This window comes from Capricornis sumatraensis, chromosome 19 (assembly GCF_032405125.1).
Source record: "Capricornis sumatraensis isolate serow.1 chromosome 19, serow.2, whole genome shotgun sequence".
NCBI lineage: Eukaryota > Metazoa > Chordata > Mammalia > Artiodactyla > Bovidae > Capricornis > Capricornis sumatraensis.
The window spans coordinates 34,376,220-34,394,941 of NC_091087.1; the positions used below are offsets into that span (position 1 = coordinate 34,376,220).

The 18,722-nt window shown below is 41.0% G+C and overlaps 1 protein-coding gene across 2 annotated transcripts in view; it reads left to right on the top strand.

Annotated features, from left to right (window-relative positions):
- Positions 1-18,722, top strand: part of IL16 (interleukin 16) — an 82,011-nt gene that overhangs the window by 10,357 nt on the left and 52,932 nt on the right. For both annotated transcript variants that reach the window (XM_068991142.1, XM_068991140.1), the window contains exon 2: positions 13,606-13,714. In XM_068991142.1, coding sequence (XP_068847243.1) covers positions 13,606-13,714 — 109 coding nt within the window. The remainder of the gene's footprint in view (positions 1-13,605; positions 13,715-18,722) is intronic.

The window sequence follows — 18,722 nt, forward strand, 5'->3', positions numbered from 1 at the left end:
CTATATTATCAAATTGTATATGTATTGGGTATTACCATATTGATAAAAACATTTTCCTATTTTGAGTGAAGTGTAGAAAACTGACTTCATTTATAGCCCTTTACTCTCCCTTGTCTTAAATATTTCCTCTACATCCATTGAATACCTCATCAGGTGACGTTATAACTTTTGCTTCAACCATAAAATATGGTTAAAGAGACTCATGAAGAGAAAAACTAATCTATTATGTTTACTCCTTGGCTTCCCTGGTGGCTCAAACAGTAAAGAATCTGCCTGCAATGCAGGAGACCCAGGTTCGATCCCAGGGTTGGGAAGATCCCCTGGAGAAGGGAATGGCAACCCACTCCAGTATTCTTGCTTGGAGAATTCCATGGACAGAGGAGCCTGGTGAACTCCTGCATGAGTCCATGGGGTCACAAAGTGTTGAACATGACTGAGCGACTAACCCTTTTACCCTTCTGCTGTTCTTTCCTTTCTGAAGTTTTCAGCTGTTTTATTATTTTCTTTTTATTTGGATAGCTTCTCTGAACCATTCTTTAAGGGTACATCTTCTGGCCACACATTCTTTTAGTTTTTCCTACCTCTGAGAATATCTTTATTTTCCCTTCATTTCTGAAGGGTCTTTCATCTCGATGAATATGGGATTTTTAGTTGGCAGGAAATTTTTCTGTTCTTGAAAAATATTGTTTCCTTTCCTGTTACTTTCCATGTTTTCGGATGTGAAACCTGTCTTTTGACTTGGTCTTTTTGGGGGGAGGAAATAGTGTATCATTTCTCTCTCCCTTTTTTTAAAGAACTTCTTTCTTTGTCTTCAGGTTTGCAGAAGTTTAATTATGAGGTATCTAATTTTTTTGAGTTTCTTATATTCAGTTCTCTAACCTCCATTTGTTTCTTAAAAAAAATTCTAGTTCTTGGTTGATGTCTCTCAGTTTTTCTTTGGTATCAAGAGAATTTGTCAATGATGGTTGAAGCATTTTTACAATGACTGCTTTATAATCCTCATCAAGTAATTCTGACGTTTGATTCATCTTGGTACTGGCATTGGTGATTGTCTTTTCTTATTCAAATCATGTCTTTCCTGGTTCTTGATGTTAGAAATGACTTTTGATTGTATCTTGGACATTTTCATGATTATGTTGGGAGGGGGTCTCTTGATCTGGTTAAATCTGCTCGTTTAGCATATAGTTCTGTACTGCTCTTGTGGGCTTTTGTAGTAATGACATTTTAGTTTTCAGAGCCCTTGCAATGCTATTCTGGTCTGCTTCATTTTTCTGGCACAGCTAGATTTCTCCTTTACTCCCTGCAGCTCTACCTCTCTGGCCTGCCTGGTGTCACTGGTGACCATCTGCCACTGAGGGTGGGGATGTGCAGAAGCTGCTGGGCCTGGATCTCTTTGGCCACCAGGTGGACTGCAGAAAATGAAACACGCAGCTGATCCTGCCCCAGTAGATAGATTGACTCCTGCTTGTGCCCAGTAATAGAATGGGGACTGGGTCAGCCTGGGGCTTGGCTGCTGTCACTGCTGCAGGTAGATCAGACCACCTGCCCGTGATGCTGGAGCTGTAGGACCGGGGCTGGGACACCTGCCACAGCAGGCAGGTCACACCTCCTGATAGTTGCCTGGTTGTAGGGCAGGGGCTGGGGATTTTGCTAGGTGCTGGTATTGATGTTTCCCATTTCCTGGTCTTTTGAAAGACCAGAGAGAGCACTGTTGTTTGTTTCCTTGTTTCTTGTCTGCCTGCTGGCCATGCTGGGTTGCAGGTCTCCAGCACTTGGTCTGGGTGTATAGTCATTCAGTCACTCAGTCATGTCTGCCTCTATGTAACCCCAGGAACTGCAGCCCGCCAGGCTCCTCTGTCCATGGGTTTTTCTAGGCAAGAATACTGGAATATTCTTCTCCCCTGGGTTTGTAGTACTTAATGAGATAGCACAAAGAATTCATATTATTATCATTCAGTAAGTGCTGGGGTCTCTTGCCAGTTAGCTTCTTCTTGCTGGCATTCAGAATCTTTTTATTATCTGTTGAATAGTTCTCAGGGTATTTAGTTGTATTTCTAAGGGAGGAGGAAAGTGAGTTGACCCTATTGTGTCTCAGAACTGGAAATTGCAGTTCTACTTAAAAAAAATTTTTTTTATTGGAGTATAGTTGCTTTACAATGTTGTGTTAGGTTCCTGCTATACAGCAAAGTGAATCAGTTATGTATATACATGTATTTATTCTCTTTTGGATTCCTTCCCATTTAGGTCATCACAGTGCCTTAAGTAGAGTAGCTCAGTGCTAAAGAATCTGCCTACAATGCAGGAGATGAGGCAGGAGTCATGGGTTCGATCCTTGGGTTGGGAAGATCCCCTGGATAAGGAAATGGCAACCCACTCCTGTATTCTTGCCTGGGAAATCCTACGGATAGAGGAGGCTGGCGGGCCCCAGTCCCTGTGGTTGCAAAGAGTTGGACATGACTGAGTGACTAACACTTTCACTTTCACTTTTTCACTTTATTATTTATTTCATTAGTGTTTTGAGGTTTGCAACATACAAGTCCTATACATATTTTGTTGCATTTATACCTAAAGTATTTATTTTTGAGTGATTGCAGTGGGTATGCATTTTAATTTTGGTGTCCACATGTTCATTGCTAGTAGATAGAAATGCTATTGATTTTTGTATGTTTATTTTGTATCCTGTGAAGTGCTGAACTCATTATATTTCGAGGAATTATTTTTATAGATGACTAGGGATTTTCAGCATAGACAATCATGTTGTCTGCAAATGAGGATGGTTTTTCCTCGTTTCTGATCTTTATGTTTTATATTTCCTCTTATTGGCTAATTGCCCTACTTTCTGAACAATACAAAAGTCATTGAACATTTTCATTCCAAAAGCACTCTTTCCTGGCTTATATTGTTTTCAGGCGATTTGCTCTATTTTAATTTATAAAGCCACAGGTATTATAATTATTTCAAAGTCATGTTTTTGTTTAAATTTACCCAAATATTTACTCTTTCCTATTATCACCATTCTTTGTACTATAGACTTTCAATCTGGGATCACTTTGCTTCCCCCTAAAACATTTTTTTGGGGGATTTTCTTTAGTGAAAATATGCTGGTGGCAAATTTCCTCAGATTTTCTATAGAAGACTTTTACTTTACTCATTCTTTAAAGGTATTTTACCTGGTGTACAATTTTATGTTGATGGTTATTTTCTCTTGACACAGTGAATTAATTATTTCACTGTCATTGGACATAAATAATTGCAGTTGAAATGTGAGTTTTAAGTTTAATTGTTGCTTGCTCAAAGATTGTCTTTTCTCTCCAGAGAAACCTTTAGTATATTTTGATGCTCAGTAGTTTCACTAGGAACTACTAAGTGTGCATTTCTCTCTGTTCATCTTATTTGAGATTCATTGGGTTTCATTGATCTGTGGGTTGATATCTTTCATCAGGACTGAAAATTTCAGACATTATCACATGCAACGTGTCTCTTCCAGTGATTTCTAGTCCCTCTTTCTGGAACTTGGATTAGATGTTATGCTTTCTCACTATGTCTTAATATTTCTTAATCTCTTTTTCATATTTTTCACCTCTTTTTGTTGCCATCTGGGTAGTATATTTTCTGATCCATATTTCATTTCTTTGATCTTCCCCATCAGTGTCATCCAACCTACTGTTTAAACTTTTTACTTATTTTTTAATATTATTAATTTTATTTTTAACTATCTTAGTTCTTTTTCAGATCTGCTCAGAAATTTTCATAGTTTCTCTCTCCTTAAAATTTTCAGGCACTTCTTTTATTTCTTCAAAATATTAAATATATTTATTTTTAATTTTGCATCTGATATTTCCACCATTTGAAGTCTTTGTAGGTCTGATTTTGATGTGTATTGCTACTTTGGTTCCCTCTCATGGTGTCTTGTTCCAATGTGTGTTTTACATTAGACAAAAATTTATTTTTACTTTTTTCTCTGAAATCTCATAAAATCTGTCACTTTTTCTGCAGGACTCTCAGTGACTTAAGTCAAAGCTTGTTCCTTTCCCCAGAGAAGATTCGAATTTGCTTCCACCAGGTGGTTGGGACACTACTAACCTGGAACCATTTTAAACTAAATTCTCATCTAGAGGTTTTTAAAGACATCCATGTGGTATGAATTAGGGTTGCCAACTCTTGTGAGGGCCATCTGGTAATTATTATTCCCCAGCAAATCAGAAAGGCTTTCCCCCCTTCCATTTAGGGCCATTTCCAGACTGATAATTTTCATGCAGTTCCTGAAAGTGGGATGGATTTACTTCCAGTTCACATTTAAAATGAGGTTAAAATCCTTTGGGGCTCCCTCCATGTAAGAGGAGAATCCTATTAAACTTCTCATCTTGAGAAGGAACTAGGGCTTCCTGTCTGCTCCCAATACCCATAAAAGCTATAGAAGATGAAGTTTACATTCAGTCAGTTCATAAAATGATTCAGGGCAACAGCCAGCTTCGGGGATCTGCTTACTTCTCGGGAAAGTTTTGGTGCAGCATTTATTTACTTTTTAGCCTTTGAGAATTTCTGACTCATTTGCTATTTCATTGATGCCTTTACATTTCCATCCAACACTTTTATTTGTTGTAAGCAGAGGGATCTAAGTAACAAATTCATCCTACTTCCAGAAACAGAAACTTCCTGTTATAACACCTTTTTATTTACCTTTATTTAAAATTTTTTTTTACAATATTGTGTTGCTTTCTGCCATACAACAACATGTATCAGCCATAATTATACATATATTCCCTCCCTATTGAGCCTGCTTTCCCTTCCCCCATACCATCTTATTCCTCTAAGTCATCACAGTATGCCAGACTGGTTTCCCTGTGTTATACAGCAACTTCTCACCAGCTAGCCATTTACACATGATAGTTTATTTATGTTAATGCTACTTTCTCCATTTATCCCACTCTCTCCCTCCCCAACTGTTTCCACAAATCCATTCTGTACATCCATGTCTCCATTTGAAAGCAACCTAGATGTCCATTGACAGATGAATGGATAAAGAAGATGTGGTATATATATGCAATGGAATATTAGTAAGTAAGTAAGTGTTAGTCACCCAGTCGTGCCTGGCTCTTTGTGACCCCATGGATTGCAGCCCACCAGGCTCTTCTGTCCATGATATTCTCCAGGCAATGGAATATTACTCAGCCATAAAAAAAGAATCAATTTGAATCAGTTCTGGGGAGGTGGATGAACCTATAGCCACCATACAGAATGAAGTAAGTACACAAATGTTCAGTTGAAATGTTCACTTGAAAGAGAAAAATAGGTATCTTATATTAACTCATATATGGAATCTAGAAAAATGGTACTGGTGAACCTGCCGTAACATCTTCAATTGCTTCCCCATCATGGAACATTTCCCTTCATGTTTTCTATTACAAATAATGTAGTGATAAAGATCTTTGTACACACACCTTTGTGTATTTTGCCATATTATTTACTATAATACATTACTATAATACATTTACTATAATACATTTCTAGACTATTAAAAGGAAACAATAGAATTGAAAAATATTTGGGAGATAGATTGACACTCTTGTAACTAATTGGTTTCTCAGGGTTCTTGCTGGTCAATGAACCAGGTACTTTGCATATATTATTTCATCTTTCCAAAAATCCCATTGTGATGTAATATGATAAAAGTTCCATCGAGGGGCATTTCTATTAGACAATTAGAAATACAGACTCTGTTTTTGGAGAAAAATAGCCACTTTTTAGAAAAGTGGTATTCCCTGGAGTTGTTTTAAGATTTAGGGTTGCTCTCCCAAAATTAGTAAAAACAATATTTTTTTAACCACACAATATAATTTGATGATGTGTTTGGAAAAACAAACATGTAAGAATAGTTGAGAAGAAGAGTAATGAAGGGATGGTCTTAGCAGGATGACTTTGTAGACGTATATGCACTACTGGGTATAAAATAGATAACTAATGAGAACATACTGTATAGCATGTATGCAATGCCCTGTGGTGACATAGAGGGGATATATGTATCTGTATGGCAGAAATTAACACAACAATATTGTAAATCAACTATATTCCAATTGAAAAAAAAACATAGATAACCATCTCTCTCTACATTTAAGCCTTCCTTGACTCTTATTGGGAAAGAAAGCCCATTATTGTCTGAGGGGCAGCTATTTTGCATGGAAACATCACTGCAGAGATAGTGACATCTATATTGATTCTTGAAGAATGAAGAATAGTCAAGATGGGTAATAGCATAGATAGGACAGGACACAAGAGGGTCCACTGATAGGAAGTATAACTGGATGCAATGGAGGCTTGAGTCAATTTGGATAGCATTAGAGAAGGAGGGACCTACAATGATATGCCAAGGAGTTTGAATTTGATCTTGAATCATCATAGGTTTAATCAGGAAGTTGCATAAGTATCATCTGCATTTTTGTAAAATCATGTCAGCTGAGTGCAGAAGCATCAAAGTGCAGACTGGGGACAGGGAACTTGTGAATCAATGAATGAATAGGTGAATATTCCATTTTAAATGGTTTTGGTAAGATATAATTCACACACTATATGGTTCGCTTACTTAAGGTATACTATTAAGTGGTTTTTGCTTCCCAGGTAGTGCAGTGGGAAAGAATCTGCCTGCCAATGCAGGAGATGGAGGAGACTCACATTCGATCCCTGGGGTGGGAAGAGCCCCTGGAGAAGGAAATGGCAACCCACTTCAGTATTCTTGCATGGGAAATCCCACGGACAGAAAAGCCTGATGGGTTACAGTCTGGGGTCGCAAAGAGTCAGACAAGACTGAGCACGCACATGGTGGGGGTGTCAAGTGGGTTTTAGTGTATTTTCAGAGTGGTGTAACCTTCACCCTATCTGATTTTATTATTTATCAGACTGTATCTGGTCTTAGTTGCAGCACTAACGGATCTTTGTTGCAGCACCAGGGCTCTTCATTGCATCATGTGGAATCTTTGGTTAAAGCGAGAGGACTCTAGATGTGGTGTGCAGGCTTAGTTGCTCTGCAGTGTGTGGGATCTTAGTTCCCTGATCAGGGATTGAGCCATGTCCCTTGCACTGCAAGGCAGATTCTTAACCACTGGACTACCAGGGAGGTCCCACCACTACCTGATTTTAGAATGTTTTCATCACCCCTAAAACCACCCATTAGCAGTCATTCCTCATTCCCACCTCCCCACTGCACTACTGATCCATCCATAACCCTCTGCTAATCTATTTTCTGTCTGTATAGATTTGCCTATTTCGGACATTTACTATACGTGGAATCATATAATATGTGGTCTTTTGTTACTGACTTTTTGCACTTAATGTTTTCAGGAATCTATGCTTGCAGAATATATTAGTACCCCATTCCTTTTTATTGCCAAGTAATATTCCATTGTATAGATATACCACATTTTATTCACCTTTTCATTTGCTTATGAGTGCTCGGTTTTTTTCTACTTTGAGGCTATACTTGTAGGTCTATGATTTATTTTGAGTTAATTGTTGTATATGGTGTGAGGAAGAGGTTCAACTTCAATCATTTACATGTGGCTATCCAGCTGTACCAGGCCATGTGTTAAAAATATTCATAAGAATATTTTCCTAGACCTCATAGGCCATTGTAATAGTCTAATCTAAAAGAAATACTATGAACTAGAATGTAAGCAGCAAGAATGGGGAAATTTGAGAAGGTGGAATTATAAGGACTTGGTGGCTGTGGCCATGGAGGGACCACAGGAGAAGGAGGACTTTTGGAGGACTCCTCAGTTTATGGTTTCCACCCCTCGTCTCCATATCAGGATGCATGTGGCCTCAGCATCCCACATGATGACGTGACCACCCCAGAACCAATCTGCTGGGGATAGTTATTTATCTTTATGACTTAAAGTTCAAGTCTACTGCTGGGTGATCAACCCAACCACAGGAGACAAGCCTTGACCAGGAGGGCAGTGAATTCTATTTTGTGGCTCCTTTAGACTAGAACAGCTATAGCATCTCAGTTCAAAAAGAAAATGGGAAGGCTTGTATTTAAGGGGAGTACAGTCACCAAACTCCAGAAGCATCAAACTGTGTCAGCAATGTTGGGGGTCTGTATGCAAAATGAACCCTTCTTAGAGAGTAATAGAGCCTTCTAACTTTTGGGGAGGAGTTTAGATTCCAGAATAATGTTGCTTATAGTACAAAATGCTGCAGAATTCTGCATTTTCATTCTAGGTTTATTCCTTGGCTAAATGTGGATTGTGGGGTTTTTTTGTTTTTTTGTTTTTTTTTTCCCCCATTTCTTGAGGTTGGCTGTTCAGTCCTAGCAAGTTACATGACTGGTTCTTACTTGAAGAGAGCTCCCTGGTGAGTCTGCCCCTCTTCCCACTCAGGCACCAAGGGGACAGATACCTGTAGAGATTACTCCCCAGGTAATGATGGGGCATGCCACCCACAGAACTGTGGCTCTGGGTCGCAGCCTGTGATGAGAACAAGGAGCAACGTGTCTGGAAATGACTTTGCCAGCCTATGACCTCAGTGACAAATCCTCGGCCTCAAGAGCAGCCCCACCTTGGGAGCAAAAACAGAAGAGTTTTGTTCTGTGGGCTGACAGGGGAGCTGTACTATGCAAGCATTCACAGGGCCTCCTACAGAGATTCCTTTGATGAGACACCACTCCACCCAGGACATCCTTGCTGGAGACTAGCCAGGCTGCCCCCAAGAACCAAGGGAAGATATTTTCTCCTCGTGAGTGACCTTCTGCAATGTGATCACTTCAGAGAGGACAATAGCCATTTGAGTCTTTAAACATAATCATCCATTATATTAAATAGTATAGAGCTGAAAGTGATTATAGGAGCTGTTAAGTTCACCGCTTCAGCCTACAAAAGAGGACACTGAGATCAGACAATTAACTGACCAGCCTAGGGTCACAAGAGGCTTAATGCTGCTCATCTCATGACCCTTTTTTCTGCTCTAGGCCCACTGAGATTTTCTGGTGAGGGAAACATTATGCTCAGGGTTTTATGAATTAAAAAGAGTGAATATATACCTTGAGATGGTCCCAGAGTCTGGGTGAACACTGGATGCTTGTCAATGTCCAGGAAATAGAAGATCCATAGAACCTGTGCCCTCTTACGTGCCATGCTAAGTCGCTTTAGTCATGTCCAGCTCTATGCGACTCCATGGACTGTAGCCTGCCAGGCTACTCTGTCCATGAGATTCTCCAGGCAAGAATACTGGAGTGGGCTATCATGCTTTTCTTCCCATTGAACTTGTGCATTGCCTCTATTTTGGAGCTTGTAGGGGCCATATAGATGTTTTGTTTGTTAAGATTCAGCACTGAATATTCATTGGAAGGACTGATACTGAAGTTGAAGCTCCAGTACTCTGGCCATCTGATGCAGAGTTGACTTATTGGAAAAGACCCTGATGCTGGGAATGATTGAAGGCAGGAGGAGAAGAGGGTGACAGAGGATGAGATGGTTGGATGGCATCACTGGCTCAATGGACATGAACTGGAGCAAACTCCAGGAGATAGTGAAGGACACCGAAGCCTGGTGTGCTGCAGTACATGGAGTCGCAAAGAGTCGGACATGACCTTAGAAACTGAACAAGACAAGATTTTTTGATGTGGACCATTGTTTTAAGTTTTACTTGTATTTGTTTTATGTAATTGAATTACAATGTTGTGTTAATTATTGCTATTCAGCAAAATGACTCAGTTATATATAGATAGATAGATAGATAGATAGATAGACACACATTCTTTTTCATAATCTTTTCCATTAAAGTTTATCACAGGATATTGAATATAGTGCCCTGTGCTATATATAGTAGGATCTTTTTGTCTATCCATCCTATATATACTAGTTTGCATCTGCTAATCTCAAACTCCCAACCCAACCCTCTCCTGTGCCTACACCCCACCCCCTTGGCAACCACCAGTCTGTTCTTTATGTCCCTGATTCTGTTTCTGTTTCATAGCTGGGTTCATTTGTGTCACATTAGAAGCTGGGTGTGGACCATTTTTACAGTGTTCATTAAATTTGTTACCACATTGTTTGTGTTTTACTTTTTTGTTATTTGGCCATGAGGCATGTGGGATCTGAGCTCCCCCACCAGGGATCAAACCTGCATCCACTGCGTTGGAAGGTGAAGTCTTAACCAGTGGACCACCAGGGAAGTCCCACTATGTAGCTTCTTACATACACGTCTGATAGAAAATTGCTATGTGGATCTCATCTTCTGTTTACGGTAGTACATTTCTGTTCTTCCCTATAGCAGTCATCCAGAGAGCAGATTCATAGCAGAGGGTGTCAAAGTGAAGCACCTCAGTCTTCATGACTGTCCAAGAGCTTGACAGCAGCCTGGTTAGAGGCAACTTATCAAAGCCTCTAGGTGTTCAGTTGATGGCTTCGTGGCAGAGGCCACATGTCTCATGTCTGAGACAGCTTAGGCCACAGGACATGGAGTTGTGAAGGAGAAGGACTGGCCCAGAAAGCCTTGGCCCATAGAAGAGACTCCACGGCTGATCTGTGCACAGTGAGACTACTGCTCCTGAAGCCAGGACAGTTGATCTGACTGGCTCTATTTCTTTAAAGGTCCAAAGTCTTGTAAGATTCCCTCTTCTGGTTGGGCTGCCCCAGTGGCACTAGTGGTAAAGAACCTGCCAGACAAGGCAGGAGACGCAAGAAACATGGGTTCATTCCCTGGGTCAGGAAGATCCCCTGATGGAGGGCATGGCAACCCACTCTAGTATTTTGCCTGGAGAATCCCACGGACAAAGGAGCCTGGTGGGTTACAGTCCATGGGGTTGCAGAGAGTTGGACACAATTGAAGCAACTTAGCACACACTTCTGGATGTGACATCGGCCATTTGCAGGTAATCGGGACCAAAAAAAAAAAAATGCTCCATTTCTATGATTTTTCTGCTATCAATTGGTTTTTTATGTCAAGCAGTTTCTAAATCATGTTTTGAACATAGGGCTCTGTCAAGAGGATTAAAATAAAGAAATTTAACAATAAACATACTTTTTGGAAATTTTATTTATTTATTTGGCTGCACCAGGTCTTAGTTGCCACATGCCAGATGTTTAGTTGTGGCATGAGAACTCTTAGTTGAGGCATGTGGGATCTAGTTCCCTGACCAGGGATTGAACCCAGGACCCCTGCACTGGAAGTGCAGAGTCTACCGTCTGAGCCACTGAGGAAGACCAATAATCTCTGTAAACATATATAAGTCCCCTCTCATATAATCTCTCTCCTTTAACACATTTCCTGGGCTACCCTTGTTAGAGAAGATAATTTTGTTCAGGTTAATATAGTGCCATCTACTGCTGAAAAAAGGAAAATGAATGTCTAGGAAGATGAGTTCTCTGGGTTTGAACATTGATGTGTACAAGTAAAAAGGAATTGATATGTGGAATTTCTTGCAGGATCCCCTTGTGTCAGAACTAGACACAGTTTTAATAAGAAAAAAAGGTTGTGAGTAGACTTCTGCCTCCAGATGGTTACTGAGTACACTTTATTAACTCTCCCACCTCTTAGAAATTTCTATCAAAAAAAAAAAAGTACCAATAGGGAGAAATGCATGTCAGAACAGGAAGCCATGGAAAGGGGCCAACCATATTCTGGAAGCCATGAGAACTTTCTGCATGACACAGTGCAGGTGAGATTGGATTGAGGGAAGGGCTCTTTAGCCTGCCGTTGACCACACAGGTAGGACAGGCCTGGGGAATGAGTGTGACAGAGGCCAGCTGAACTGCCTCCTCCAGTGCCAGGGGCTGGAGGGGAAGATGGGTTACGTGGAGCATAGGGAGAAGCAGCAGTAGGTTCTCCTTCCTCTCTGGGAAGTGCACCAGGTGCTGAAAGCCGGCAGGCACTTGGCACATGAAATGAAGCAACACCGCCAAGCCTGGCTTTGAACAAGATAGACCTGTCAGAAAAGGTGGCAGATACCCTTAGCAAACCTCTACACTAGAACATTACATCCCAGGTAGCATTTGACCCAGCTGGAGTTTCTAGATAGACTAACCAATACTCCCAAATCCTATACTCAGCAAATCACTGAAGTGTGATGACCACAGAAAGACATTCTCAGACATGCAAATATTCAGAGAGCTTTCCATCTGCACAGTTTTTCAGGGAACAGACACACACTCTCTGTCTTTCTCTCCTAAAGATTATGGTCGTGACTAATAAAGCCAACATAACTCAAGAATTAAGTCACAATCATCGTAGCTAATAAAGTTATGCAATAGGAAAACAATATAAAAATAGTTCTGGGAAGAGAAGTAAAATAATTAATACCATTATGCTCATCATCAACCTCTAGTCTTCTGTCCCCCTGTCCGCTGTTTCTAAAACACCAGGGTGAGGAGAGGGGAGTGAGTGTAAGTTGTTTCAAGTTCTCATCTTATCTGAGAAAAGATCATTTATTTTCTCTTTTATCACTGGCCTGATAGAGAGATGAGTTCAAGCGTGTGGTTTAGTAAGTACTGCTTCTAGATTCAGTACAGAGTTTCCAAATTATTAGTATAAAAAAGAAGCGGATAAAATTTGATCAATATGACAAAGTAGAAAAACAATAACAATAATAATGAAATTTAACTTAAGAATATTGATTTTTCAAATCCTAAATGAAATCTTCACAGGCAGAAATCAGCAGTATAAGAAAAATGTGATACACTCAAGAATGTGAGGATGGTTCAATATCGAGAAATCTCTTTATATAACATTAATTTAGTGACTGCTTCTAAGTGCCTTTGATGAGCCAGAACAATGGAACTTACTTGGTCATCTTCCCTAAATCATACCTCCCGGCCTCTCATTCGTGTCACCCTTTAGTTCTTTTCCTCACAGCACGTGTTATTCTGTTATTATCTTTCAACTTTTTGTTTGTTTGCTGTTGTTCTTTCATCATGAAAATGCCTTTTCTCCAAAATCGGTGTCCTCCTTTGTCTTGTTCACAGCTATAGTCCTACTGCCTAACAGAGAAACTGACGTGTAATAGCTGACATAACCATGCAACACTTATTTATTTCTGGCTGTGTCTAGAAGTGACTTAGCAGCAGCAGCAGCAGCAGTCTTAGTTTCAGCTTGGAGGATCTTTCATTGAGGCACACAGACTTCTCTCTCGCTGTGATGCCTGACTCCAGAGTCCCCGGACTCAGTAGTTGCAGCACATGGGCTTAGTTGCCTTGCAGCATGTGGGATCTTAGTTCCCCGACTAGGGATCAAACCTGCATGCCCTGAACTGAAAGGTATATTCTCAGCCACTGGACCACCAGGAATGTCTCCATCATTCAACATTTATTGCATTAGTTCAAAATTTATGCAATTGCTATTCATTATTATAATTTTTATTCTTCATAATATAAAGATACTCATTTCATATTCTTTACTAAATGAATTATTATATCTATGAGTTAGTAGATGACAAAATGAATTACTATATCAATGAGTTAATGGATGGTAGTAATTCTAAATTCCTGCCTTCATAGAGCCTGTAATATAGAGGAAGAAACAGACCATCTGACAAGTATTTCCACGGTCAGTGTTGAGATCTCAATTTTTTTTCTATTCTAACTTTCTGAATAAAAACTGGAAATTGTTTTGCAGGAAACTTCTACAACTTCCTCTCGAGAAAAGTCCGGAAAACTGGACCCACAAAGTAATAACTTCCTGTTTCCCAAAGTCTGTCATCAAAGAACACGCAGCAACTCAACCAGTAAGTGTCACTGAACCATCCTCAGGAGCAGGGCTTAGATTTTGTAGAATTCAGTAAGTCTCCTACATTTAAGTTGTGAACTTGCAAAGATGCAAACGTATTCGCAAGCCCAGTCCTGGAAGTTAGTTCACGTGTCGGGCATACATTGTCATGTGCGTGCATCCTCTACAAATGGTTGTGCTTGTGTGTTCTTTAGTGTACAGGACTGTATAGAGGACAGTAATATCTTTATTTCAAGCCCAGGATGTCTGGAAGCAAGTGTAAAAGCAGCGGTATGTAGCTGGCCTACTGTTCTTTTCAAGGCACTGCACTATATGATTTAACGTGTTTTCTTTATTTTTGGTGTTTGTTTTTTATGTACATATTATTTGTGTGAAAAGTGTTATAAGCCTATTATAGTACATTACTATTAATATATAGTCAATTGTGTTAGTTGGGTACCTAGGCCAACTTTGTTGGACTTATGAACAAATTGGACTTATGAATGCACTCTCAGAACAGAACTCGTTTGTATGTAGTCAGCTTACTGCATTGGGAATACCAGTGATGTGGGAGATTTGGGGGAGGGTGGGTCTCTGTTCGTCCAGCCGGACTGCCCCGAGATGGTGTCCGCAGCTTCTCTGGAGCAGCCTTCATTGCATGTGCGTGCCCTGGCCAGCTGGAGCACCTCTGCTCTTGTCGATAGAGCTCTCTGTGGGTTGGTCAACTCCTCTTCTAGGTGGATCTCAAGGGCCAAGTTGGGAAGAGCCAACACAGGATAGAAGACAAGGGCTTTACTCCTGCTCTGTCATCTGACACGCTCCTTGGTCTTAAGAAGTCCGTGGTCTCTCCCGGAGTTTCTGTCACTTCACCTGCTGCAGAATGGGAGTTGGGACTGAAAGACATCATGATTCTTGGTTGTTGCAAATAGGATAACACTAATTCAAAAGTCAGGAAAATGTGAAGAATGCAGAAAAACATGAAGAAGTTAAAACCATGCCAGATCTGAATATTAGAGACCATCTGCATCTCCTACTTGGCAGGCAGATTCTTTACCACTGAGCCACCAGTGGTAAAGCTTCCAGCTTCCAGCTTATGCCAACTCCGGAGTACCTCACTGGGCTTTGTTGTTTTCTTAAGCCCCATCTACTGTTTGTAAATAGCCCCTTCATTCAATTTCTCAAAATCCTACCTCAATGTGCTTTTTCCTTCTGTCAAACCCTCACTGATCCATGTGCCTAGAAACTCAGGGGAAAGAATACTTTGCTGCACAGGTGCAGTTCAGCACCCCTTCATTATATACTTTCCTTCTTTGGAGTGCTCCTGTCCTTCTACTCAGGTGATCATCATCTTGTCAGTTATTTCTAAAAAGTGTCTTGGTTAAATTAATATTTGGCTGCTGTATTTGCTGAACATACTTTTTTCAGTTTATTCTTTCTCTTTTAATTTTTTAACATGAAGATGTTCTCATCTGATCTAATCAAATCATCAAATTTTTCCTGTCTAATCCTAAAAGTTTCTTCCACATGTAGAGAGCGATTACTTCTCATGTACACTTATCTAATTATTACACTATGACACCTTTAAATTGCCTCCAATTTATCAAGATTTGCAAGGTAATTATAGATATATGCTTACACAGGTTTCTTGGATCATATTTGATTACAGATTTAGGAGAGAACCACAGAAGTTATATAATATGAAGATTATTTTGTGTAGAACCATATTGATTATTTATACACAGTATTTTATTCTAGTTTTTAATGATTTGCCTTCCCCCTAAATTTACTCTCTTTGTGCTTTATTTTTGATGTTTGATACGAAACAAGAATCTAGATAAAAATTTTTTTTTCCTAAGTGGCTGGTTCTAGCATCAGTCATTGGTAGTCTTTGCCCATCCTTTTATTTCACTCTTTTTTCTTACTTTGTTTATCTCTTGCAAATGATATGCACTTAGATCTTGAAAGCAAATCTGACGGTCTAAGAGAAGCTTAAGCCATTGACTTTGGTATTATAATTAATATTTGCTTTTACTTATATTCTTTTTAGGGCTTCCCAGGTGGTGCTAGTGGTAAAGAATCTGCCTGCCAATGCAAGAGACATAAGAGTTCAATCCCTGGGTTGGGAAGATCCTCTGGAGGAGGGCATGACAACTCACTCCAGTGTTTTTGCCTGGGAAATCCCATGGACAGAGGAGCCTGGCAGACTATGGTCCATGGGGTTTCGAAGAGTCTATTTTTATGGTCACTTATCATTTGTTTTCTGTGTTTAGTTTTTGCAGTGATTTGGAAGGTTTATTTAGTTTTTTATCACCACTTCTTCACTGATTAAGTTTAATTAATTAGGTTTAATCAATTATTAATAATAATACTTGAAACTGTATTTTTCCAAATTGTCAGCCTTATGGGAGATGGGGTTATTTATCTCTAGACCCATTCCCATTTATTTCCCCATGTCATAATTCCATGTAAATTTAAATAAAACCTCATGTTATTATTGGTGTTCAGTCGTTCAGTCATGTCTGACTCTTTGCAGCTCCCTGGACTGCAGTGCACCAGGCTTCTCTGTCCTTCACTATCTCCTGGAGTTTGCTCAAACTTTTGTCCATTGAGTTGGTGATGCCATCCAACGATTTCATCCTCTGTTACCCTCTTCTCCTCCTGCCTTCAATCTTTCCCAGCGTCAGGGTCTTTTCCAATGAGTTAGTTCTTCGCATCAAGTGGCCAGAGTTTTGGAGCCTCAACATCAGCCCTTCTCCCTCCCACCCCAGCCAAGGTGATAATTTTGATGTATTTCCTTGATGTTGGAACATATCCAGTAATTTTCAGAAGGGGCAGGAGAGGGCTCAGACCACCAGTTACTGCTTTGGAGAGATTGTTCTGTCCTGACTCCAGGCCTGTGTCCTTGCTGATCCAAACTCACAGTGGAAATAGGAACCTCAGAAAGCCTGAGTTGACTTTTTTATTTTTTTCTGCCTAGCTCAGTGAAGACAGCAGCGGAGCTGGCATGGCCTGTCTTGCTCCCATGGTGCTGGCCTGTGGCTCTAGGTGCTTCTGTCCTATAGGCTGATCCAAGTTGGCCACGTGTTTGCTTGTCCATATTCCCTGAACCCAAGCCATGCACTGTTGCCCTTCTTCATACAGTAGTCCCCTTGCCCTGCTGAGGGCAGGAGAACAGGAGACTGGGATCCATTTCCTCATGATAAAGTAAGGATTGGACTTTTGAGTTTCCCCAAAGGACCACTGAAGGGCTGGACATACCACCAGGGGAGACTGATAAACACACAGACTCCCCCAGACCCCATCTGTGCAGGCGTGGATTCAGCAGGTCTGGGTGGGGCATTGAAATTTGGGCCACTTATGATAAAACATTCAATAAACATGTTGCCTGGGCTTCCTTGGTGGCTCACTGGTTAACAATCCACCTGCCAGTGCAGGAGATGTGGGTTCGATCCCTGGTCTGGGAAGATCCCGCATACCTGGGAGCAACTAAGCCTATGCACCACAGCTGCTGAGCCTGTGCTCTAGAGCCCAGGAGCCGCAGCTACTGAGCCCATGCAGCCTACAGCCTGTGCTCTGCAGCAAGAGAAGCCACTGCAATGAGAAGCCCATGGCCCGCGACCAGAGAGTAGCCACTGCTTGCTGCAACTAGAGAAAAGCCTGCACAGCCACAAAGACCCAGCATGGCCATAAATAAATAAATAAACACAATTATGTACTTTTAAAAAAACATGATGCCCAGGCAGATTTAGGATCATCTATAGCTCCACTTCCCAACTCAGCCCCATGATTCTTTGTCCCCTCTTTCTGGAGCGTGGTTTCCTGAACCTCTTGGTTTCCTCTCTCTCCTGGCCACTCTGGGGGCAGTTGGTCCCTGTGAGTTGGGGAGAACCACCTCCTAGTGTGGAGAGATTCTGGGAGCAGCTGCCCTTGCAGGGGAATGTTTCCCCAGCCACTTGGATTGCCAGTGAACCACAACACCTCCTTTCTCCCCCAGGCCTTCGTCTCTTTCCTCCTCCTCCCTTAGAGATTTCACATCTCCATGAAAGCCCATTGTGTCCCATTTTCTCAGCCCACTCTGGGTAGTGGCTTCCTTTCTTCAGCCTATAAAGCAACTTAAGTCTTTCCTACCCCAAGAATAACTGCCAACCAAAGCTCTGTGCCAACCTGCCTTCTTCCCTCTGAACCACCACCAGTCTCACATATTTCTCTTGGGGAATTTCCCACCAAAGCCACTTGTGTGGAGGATACTGGGAAAGCCCCGCCCTTCTCTGGGAGCCTGACGTCCAATACGGCGGCCAGTGTCCAAATCCTTCTCACTTGTAATGCAGCTTATCCAAATGGAGATTCTCAGAAGGGTAAAAGATGTGCCCATTTAAACAACTAAGCACAAAACTAAAGAAAAGATGCAAAATACCTCATTAATAACTTTGCATATTATTTATATGTTGAAATGACAGAGCTTAGGTATACTGAACTAAATAAAATTTATTATTAGGGACTTCCCTGGAAATGTATTGGTTAAGACTCTGCAGTTCCACTGCAGGAGACATGAGTTTGATCCCTGGTCAGGGAACTAGCATCCCTCAAGCTGCGAAGCATGACCCAAAAAAAAATTATTAACATTAAACTCTTTCTTTTACTTTTAAAGATGTGGCTACTAGAACATTTCAGATTACATATATGACTTGCATTGTATTTCAGTTGGGAAGCACTGGTCTCAGACAGCGAGGAGCCATGGCAGATAATCTCTGAAGATTTTTCCAGCTGGAAGCAGTGGGTAGATTTCCTAGTTGGGTAAAAGGAAGTCTGAGTTTCCCCCTAAAGGAAGAGAAGATGATTGCCCTGCATATTCTTAGATCCCCAAGGACTCACGAGTTGACTCTTTGCCTGCCTGTTTTAGGGGTGTGTGGCCTTCCCTGGTCCCGCAGTGGTAAAGAATCTGCCTGCCAATGCAGGAGACCCTGGTTTGATCCCTGGGTTGGGAAGATCCCCTGGAGGAGGGCATGGCAACCCACTGCACTATTCTT